Source organism: Crassostrea angulata, chromosome 8, assembly GCF_025612915.1.
Source record: "Crassostrea angulata isolate pt1a10 chromosome 8, ASM2561291v2, whole genome shotgun sequence".
In the NCBI taxonomy this organism is placed as follows: domain Eukaryota; kingdom Metazoa; phylum Mollusca; class Bivalvia; order Ostreida; family Ostreidae; genus Magallana; species Magallana angulata.
In genome coordinates, this window is record NC_069118.1 from 58,139,972 (window position 1) to 58,148,684 (window position 8,713).

Here is an 8,713-nt window from a genome sequence, read left to right on the forward strand (position 1 = left end):
TTGTAACCTATGACCCCGAAAGATTAATGTTCACACTTAATACAAGTTTGAATGTTAAATAAAATGATAAACAAATAATATCTGAGGAATTCAAATCAGGAATACATGTTTCAACAAAATTACAGGGAATTCGTCAAAAAAGACTGACCAAATAAAAAAACCTTTTAAATATATTAATAAATGCTTTAGTCACATCGAACATTTTTTCAACAAACGCCTCAAATGTTGCAATCTATTAAATCAGTTCTCGACAGCATCGCGAAATCGTGACCAAGAAATTACAGGAGAATTCGTGTAAGTTGTCTTCTTTCTATTTTGTTTTTATAAATTTTTATTATCCTTTTTATTACGATTGTGGTGAGAATGTAATTTGTTTGACACATACAAAATAACTCCTGACAGTATAGGCAAGTAACCTTATCCTTGATTCTCAGTTAGGAACAAAAGCTTATGGACTATCCTGTCATATATCTTCATCATGTAAAACTGAACAAAAACTTCCATCCATATAAAAAAAACTAATGCCCCAAAAAAGCGCACGCGTTTAGACTTAGGCCTATATTAAACTAACACATGTGTATTGGGATATATTCTCTGAAAATTTTAATGCCATAAATGTGAAATTTTACTATAGATTTCATTACTGCCTGCCTCTAGATATTTTTCAAACACACTCACCAGCTCCGTTAAATGAAACGGTGAGGTTTCTTTACAGGTAAAAATGGCGCTTCGTGACCCCGACGTGAATTTAATATACACCTTTAATTAACATACGCTTAGAGTGTTTTAAAAAAGTTTGGGGCGAGTCATCAGGTGAAAATCTCTCTCTCTCTCTCTCTCTCTCTCTCTCTCTCTCTCTCTCTCTCTCTCTCTCTCTCTCTCTCTCTCTCTCTCTCTCTCTCTCTCTGTACACTGTTCTTCGCAAGGATAAAACATTGGTCACGTCGCACGGCAACATACTTGAAATAATAATTTTTTTAATGAACCGACGTGGAAGATTTCGTTACTTTTGACAAGAACAGTGCGTTAAAGCAGGATGAGGGACGAGGTATTACGAACAGTTCTGGCGTTTATTACGACAAAAATTCCGGAGAATGTTTTGTCTTCCCACAGCGTGCTGCCACTTCTGAACAGTGTTCTAAGAGAGCCTCATTGGTTAATACCCAAGCGGAAGTACATGTGACATATAATTCATTCTTTAGACATCCATGCCCTCGAGCAGACGTGCATGCTACGGAGCTGTACTCGAAGCGAAGTATAGGAAAGGTAATTACAATTTTTAAATTTTATTGCCCGGGGGGCAGAACCTAGTTGGTTCTTTTAGGCCTAGGTGGCCGTTTTGACCTAGGTGGTCAATATTTTCACATACCTGAGTGGTATGAATATTCGGCCTAGGTGAGCCGTAATTGTTAAAAAAAAAAAAATAAGTTATTGTAATGAACCTAGGTGGTTTACTGACAAAATATGTGTAAAGCTATTGCATGACATATAACCTTTTAGTGAAAGGGGTAGCATATATATAAAGAATAGCTTTGAGACACGTTTGCAGATTCTCGAGGCGGCAAGCTGCACGTGCGGTTTATGATTTTGTTAGCTAGACCAGATGATGCATGATAAATGAATTGAAGTTTGAACTTGTTTGTCCATCATTAAGTTATAAAGAATTTACGTGACTATATTTGAACATATGTTAGTATAATATATCTATCAAAAAACCGAGATAACTGAGTTATTAAGTTATATTAGAGTTATCCCGCTTGATGCGTACATGCGTGATATTTTATTTTCGTATACATTGGTTATAGATGGTGCAGCCTACTGTCTTACGGAAGAGACATTCATTGAAGGGGTTGAAGCTCTTACCTGTCATTAAGAAGGTCAGAGGAGGAAGACCAGAGGGTCTGAAAGAATTTGCGCGCATGTCTAAGGAAAAAAAGACAGACGTCTTAGAGTTGGAAGAGATAGAGAATATAGTCAACTCATTGACAGGGGAAAACATGATTGAGCTGTTGGAACTAGCTGGTAGGGGTTAAGTTTCTTAAATAATTATTGAAGTGGTTATGTGATGGTTGGAAATTAAAGCTTTAAATCTTTTCAAGAGTTATTAACCTATGATATGCAAATGTTGGGATTAATATTGGTATCTTTAGAAAGAATTTGTTGTGATATAAACTTTCATTTTATTAAAACAGGAAGAGATATTGATGTTAACGAGGCAAGATGGTTATTGCATTGCTTGATAATTTTTGCAAATGAAGTGGGGCAACCAAGAGGCCAGGCATTAGATGATTCAACGGTATGTTTTATATATGTATATGCTAATGCACATGAAACAATTCATACATTCAGATAATTACTGGTACATATACATGATATACATCTGTGATTTTGAAATTATATATGAATACCTAATTTTGCCCTTACATATAAAGCAAATGTGCGGTATGATATTTTAAAAGAGTGTTATAACGTCATATTTTAGGACCCTAGCACTAGTGCATCCACAGGGGGAAGCAGTACACCAGTACCTTTAGAAACTGCAGGACCTTCAAAAAAAAGGAAGCATGATGTTGATACAACCTTGGAGGAGAGGATTTTGTCTTTGGAGAAAACGTCAAAGGGGGAGATGGTCCAGGAGCTTAAAGAGAAGGTGAGGACACTATGCCTACAGGATGATCCAAGCAATGCTTTAATCCTGCTGACTCTTGATGAACTTGCTAAAGCGGCTAGGAAATTAAACCATGAGGAGGCTGACATGTTTGAAGAGTTGTACAGGCAAGCCAACAGATATCAGTCAAAACTTCAAATTTCTAATCTGTGTTTGTCTGTGTTAGGTGGGAAAGTAGCGGATGCAATTTCGAAAGCAATTTCTAAGTGTTTGAAAGATAAACCTGAAACCAAAGCTGAGAGTAAGAATGAATATGTTGAAACACAAAAGCGACCAGAGTCCCCGTTGAATGGTTTATATCCTTGTCAACCTTCTTTGTATCCTATGATGCCCGGCATGTATCCCAATATGTTCAATATGGGGGGGTATAATGGATATGGAAACCAAGGTTATCGAGGGGGTAGACAAGGCTATAGGCCTTATCGTCCTAAGGGTCCTTGCCATTTTTGCAACAGCAATATGCATTTGATAAAAGATTGTGAGAAAATGAAGTTGGCTAAAGAAAATAAGTAGATGAGATCATAATGTTCATATTTTTGTTTTTGATACAGCAACATGTATGATATTTTTCTCAGATATAGATGTGTATAAATGATATTTTACAAATTGTAAAGCTATTTGTTTAAATATTTTTTCTATTAGTGAAGTTTTGTTTCATATAAACTGTCATGTTTGCAGATGTAGTTGTACTATAAGAATAAATTCTTTTGTCTTGTAATCCGAGGGACACTGACGCCCTAGTGATTCGTCACGTGGATTGCAGGCGGAAGAATTCTTTCTTCAGGTGAAATTAATGCTGGTTGCATTGTTGGAAATTTACATTATATCAAATAATTATAATTTTACAGAAAGTGAAGTTTGCTCCAGAAGTTTTATCCTTCATGGAGGTTCCATCTTGGGAGTTAAATAGTGGTTTCAATCCCATGAATATGAATATTAGTGACCAACCAGCATGGATTACACTTGAAGGGAGAATTGCTTCGCCTGCAACCCATTCCCCTCGAGCAGAGGAAGTAATTAATGGCGATTTACATTTTAATGTTAACACTTTACCAATAAGGGATCCAAGTAAATTCATTTCTGGTCAGGTTCATTCATTTGTACCGGAATGGGAGTGTATTATGGATAAGATTTCATCAAAAAACAACGATGTTTTAAAATGGATAAAGAATGGTGTCAATGTCTTTGATTTCTTTCAATCATATAAAGGAAATTTTAAGGGAAAATACTACAATTCGAATGTGCCTCCCAAACATTATGCACCCAACTCTAGCATTTGCAAACAGTACTCTGATTTTATTGTCAAGGAATTAATGGATAAGATTCAGTGTGGAGCTATAAAACTTTTAGGTAGAGTGGGTGAGTGTCAACCCCCAAGAGTGGTTATGCCTCTTACTGTAGAACCAAGTAAGCCACGTCTTTGTCATGATGAACGTTATATTAATTTATGGATTAAGGATCTGCCTTTTCGGTTAGAGACACTGAAAGATATTCATCGTTTGGTAGATAAAAATGCTTTGTTGATCACGTGTGATGAGAAATCGGGTTACAGTCACATAAAAATTGATGAAGAGTCTCAGGAATTTTTTGGTATTCAGTTTGGAGGATTTTTCATGGTGTATTTAACATTACCATTTGGTTGGAAGGCTTCAGCCTTTATTTACCAATCCATAGGTATGTGTGTTACCTCTTATCTTAGGACATTCTCTGTGCGTAACTCTCTGTACATAGATGATAGGTTTGTTGCTACTAGGGGATCTGATTCTGTAGATGATGTGAAAGTTCATGAGGAGGCTAGGAGGTTGGTATATGGTTTAGTTGAACTGTTGACAAGGTTGGGTTATACCTTAGCATTGAGTAAATGTTCTTTAAATCCTTCAAGTTGTAAGAGGTATTTGGGTTTTTTAGTTGATTCAGTTAGGGAAGCTTACATATTACCAGATGATAAAAAAGCAAAATTCATAGATCTTCGAGAATCAATTTTAGAAAGAAAGGAAGTAGATGTGAAGACATTGCAAAGATTTACTGGAAAGTGTATTTCTATGAGTCTGGTAATCCCAGGATGTAAGTTGTTCTGTAGAGAAATAAATGCTGGAATTTCTCATGGTTTGAAAAATAGTAGGTCTGTAAAAATTTCTGGATCCCTAAAAGAAGAAAATTGAACATTGGAGATTTGTAGATAAGTGGCAGGATTGTTCTAAATGGAGATTGGAATTTCACAAAACAATATCAATGTATACTGATTCTTCTGGATTTAGATATGGTGCGTGTGTAAGATTGGGGGAGAAAGACTTAGTATTAGGAGATTATTGGTCAGAAAATGATACAAGGCCAATACATGTTAAGGAGGCAGATGCAATCTTGAGGTCTTTGTTATCCCTTAGTAGTATGGTGCAAGATTCACGAGTGGATGTATACACAGACAGCATGGCTGTTATTGGTTCTTGGAGTAGTCAGGGTAAGAGATGTAAAGAGCTTAACGATATCATAAAAGATGTTTTTCAGTTTATTGTTGCAAAAAATATTGATTTACGCTTAACATTTGTGTCCTCAAAGTTGAATGAGGCAGACAAACCTTCTAGAGTCCTAAGTGCAGCAGACACTATGCTTAGCCAAAAGGCATGGATGTTGGTTGAGACAGCATATGGTCCACATTCAATAGATTTAATGGCACTAGATTCAAATACAATGAGTTCAAAAGATGGTATGCCTTTAAAACATTTTACACCTTGTGCAACTCCCCTATCAGCAGGTATTAATGTCTTTTGTCAAGATATTAGAAAGGAAATCAACCCCTATGTTTTTCCTCCCTTTGGATTGATCTTTCCTATTATTTGTTTACTCGAGCAGCAAAAGGTCATGTGTACGATAATAGTTCCTATGATGGAACCCTTACCTATATGGTGGCCAAAGTTGTTAGCTAATTCTATAGGGTCATTTTGTATTGGTGTAAACGGTGAAAAAGAAATAGTTAAGATTCCATCTAAGAATGGTTTTGTGTTGGATAATTTAGGTTTGAGGTGGCCGTTGTTTGCTTTTAGGGTTTTATTTGTGTGACTTATTTGAAGTTATTTCTTCATCTGGTTTTTATTGCAGGATAATCCAGGACAAATTGAGATTGACTGGGACATAATAGATAGGAGGCTTTTGGAACTGGATGGGAATATTGTTACTTCTTTAAAGTGTAAAAAAAGAAACAGTCTTGTAGAATCTTTTCTTGGATTTTTAAAAGCATCCCCTGGGTCTCCAACTTTATTGTCATGCACTCCAAATGATATCCGGAGGTTTTTAGTTTGGAAAGATCTAAAGGGAAAGACTACAATCCATAAGATAGATTGTGAAAAGTTAGGTTTGAAAGGTGATTTTGATTGTGGTTGTCCTAAGAGACTTGCTTCAGGAACAGTAGAAAATTTAATTCACCAGTTGAATAACATTTTTTATGAATTTGGGCGTGGAAAGATATGGGATGTATTGCTTTCAAAGGGAAACCCGGCAGCTTCACCTATGGTGAAAGAATACCTGAAGTTAATTAGGGAGGAGCAAGCAAAAGCACACGTATTACCAAAACAAGCAAAACCAATTTTCTTATCAAAAGTTAAGGCAATAGCTTTATTTATAAATAGAGAATTAGATAGATGTGATTTGACTCTCAAAGAAAAATTTGTTTTGATTCAAGATCAAGCATGGATAAAAGTTCAGTTCTTTGCAGGTGACAGGGCTGGTGATTTGTCCAATGTAGTTTCTCAGGAGGTCAAGATTCTAGAGGATGGTTCTGGTTTGGTATTCCAGCATACATTTGGTAAAACATTGAGGGGTGAAAAGGGAAAGAACAATTCTTTTGTAATAATAATGTGTGAAGACATAGTGGTATGTCCGGTCAAAGGTTTGTTAGATTATTTTATATTAGCCAAAAAATTGAAGGTGGATCTTTCAAAGGGATATTTGTTTAGAATTGTGTCAGAGAATGGAAGGGTTTTAGATAAAAATGTTAGTTACTCTGTAGTTTATGAAAGACTGTTATATTATCTTTCAACTTTAGGTATTTACGAGGGCGAAACACCTCATAGTTTCAGAGCTGGTTGTGCAATTACAATGGCTTTGTCAGGATCTGCTGAAAATGTAGATCAGGTGATGAGACACATTGGTTGGTTTGGCAAGTCAAGCGCAGAGTATTATAGTAGAATGCATACAATGATCGATTCAGGTGTTGTTGCTACAAAGTTAGCAGAATCTGTATTTCAGGGAAATGGGATTGAATCCCAGTATAAAGGAAAGGCAGATTATGGTTCTTTGAGTAAAGCCTTTCAGTGAAGAATGGAACATTTAATGATAATGTATGTGAGTGTGATTAATGCTGATAGAGGATGTTATTTGTCTTCCTTTGTGACCATATTTGAAGGACATAATCATATATGAAACTAAGATTATGTTTATTTAAAGAGCATATTTGAAACATAAATGAACATTGGGAAATTATATGTTGTGCTTTATCATATACATATTTTATTTTATTAGATGATTTATTATATTTCATCTATGTTGATGTGGTGATAAAAATTAAAATTTGTTATGTTCATAAAAATGTTTGTTTTCTTTTGAGTATTGGGAGAAGGTTATTATTTTCTTTAGGCTACTGAACTGAAGGGGCATGTATGATTGATGAACTGCAAAGGTTTTATGCCCAAAACTTAAACATGATCTGAATGCGGGAGGGTATTAAACACTGAGGATAGGGTAAGAGCCTCATTGGTTAATACCCAAGCGGAAGTACATGTGACATATAATTCATTCTTTAGACATCCATGCCTGGTTTGTAGATATGTATACAGAGGATGGAGTGAGGAATTTTATAAGGATTATCTTTGTACAGCTGTCTACCCACCCACCCACCCTCTGTAGAAGTAAAAAATGGGTGAAGTATGTTGATATAAAATTGGCATATGGTATGCATCTATTTGCATGTAGTGTACATATATACTATGAAATGATCTATTTTAAAGGGAAAATGCAAAAGATGCAATGCATAATATCATCCTACATTCAGATTTAAATCCTTGCAAAGGTTTTATGCCCAAAACTTAAACATGATCTGAATGCGGGAGGGTATTAAACACTGAGGATAGGGTAATTACCCGATACGTAGGGGTGAAGGATCAATAGTAGCTTTTCGGGCCTTTCCGGTACTGCTCGGAAAAACACCTCTAGTATCAAGAAATGTCAATATATTCGAGGTGTTTTTCCGAGCTCTGCCGGAAAGGCCCGAGATGCTGCGATTAGGCGAAGGATAAGTCGCTTATATCGTGTTTAAGTCAGTCTGACAGTCAAATATTTTTAAAGGACAATAAAATGTGAAAATGTAAACCAACCTATCGTGGTGATATCTTTATTTCACGAATAACTGATGTCAAAGTAACCATAAATTGACGTTCGCAACGTGGACTTGGGTCTGATTCCACGTGTTTTTGTATGATTACATGACATTGTATGTTCACAACCATTTATTTTGGAACGTACATGTAGTAATACAGTTACTGATTGACAACATTTACAGTAATACATTGATATTGTTGAAGAGCTAATCGTGTAAATTTTAGCACAATGGTCTAGTCTGAAAACGAGACAAAAAGGAGGACTGCTTCCTAGGGACCCCGACATTTTCTCCTGTCATGGTGTAAATTTTGAATTTACTGGGTGGGTGTAAATACAAAATTGTAAATTTTGTATTTACACCCACCCAGTAAATTCAAAATTTACAACATGACACTCCTACGTGAATTAAAGTTATTTATGGTTTTTTTTTCAAACGTGAATAAACATTAGTTTACCTTATCCGATTCGGTTTGAATTAAATTTCAACCGCCCTATGAATATACAGTCAAACTTGTCTTAAGCAGTCACCTGCTGGCGGTGTAACGAAGAATATTGACCCGGGTTGAAAATGGACCCGGGGGTCATTTTTCAACGTTAAATATTGACCCGGGGGGTCATTTTTCAACGTTGAAAATTGAGACCAAAATCGTGAAATTTATACCCGGGGTCATTTTT

The 8,713-nt window shown here is 35.8% G+C and overlaps 1 protein-coding gene across 1 annotated transcript; it reads left to right on the plus strand.

Moving 5' to 3' along the window:
• The first annotated feature begins 1,211 nt into the window (after positions 1–1,211).
• On the plus strand, positions 1,212–7,527 carry LOC128159783 (uncharacterized). Its single transcript, XM_052822981.1, has 5 exons — positions 1,212–1,266; positions 1,806–2,022; positions 2,193–2,296; positions 2,483–2,650; positions 5,765–7,527. Exons 2-5 carry the CDS (start codon positions 1,806–1,808, stop codon positions 6,977–6,979), a joined length of 1,704 nt encoding a protein of 567 aa, XP_052678941.1. The 5' UTR covers positions 1,212–1,266; the 3' UTR covers positions 6,980–7,527.
• The last annotated feature ends 1,186 nt before the right edge of the window (positions 7,528–8,713 follow it).

What these genes read in the sequence shown, in the direction of transcription:
- LOC128159783 (XM_052822981.1), top strand. Translation starts at nt 1,806, where the DNA reads ATGGTGCAGCCTACTGTCTTACGGAAGAGACATTCATTGAAGGGGTTG. An exon ending in TGAGCTGTTGGAACTAGCTG is followed by an intron (nt 2,023 to 2,192) that starts GTAGGGGTTAAG and finishes TTATTAAAACAG; the next exon opens with GAAGAGATATTGATGTTAAC. An exon ending in AGGCATTAGATGATTCAACG is followed by an intron (nt 2,297 to 2,482) that starts GTATGTTTTATA and finishes GTCATATTTTAG; the next exon opens with GACCCTAGCACTAGTGCATC.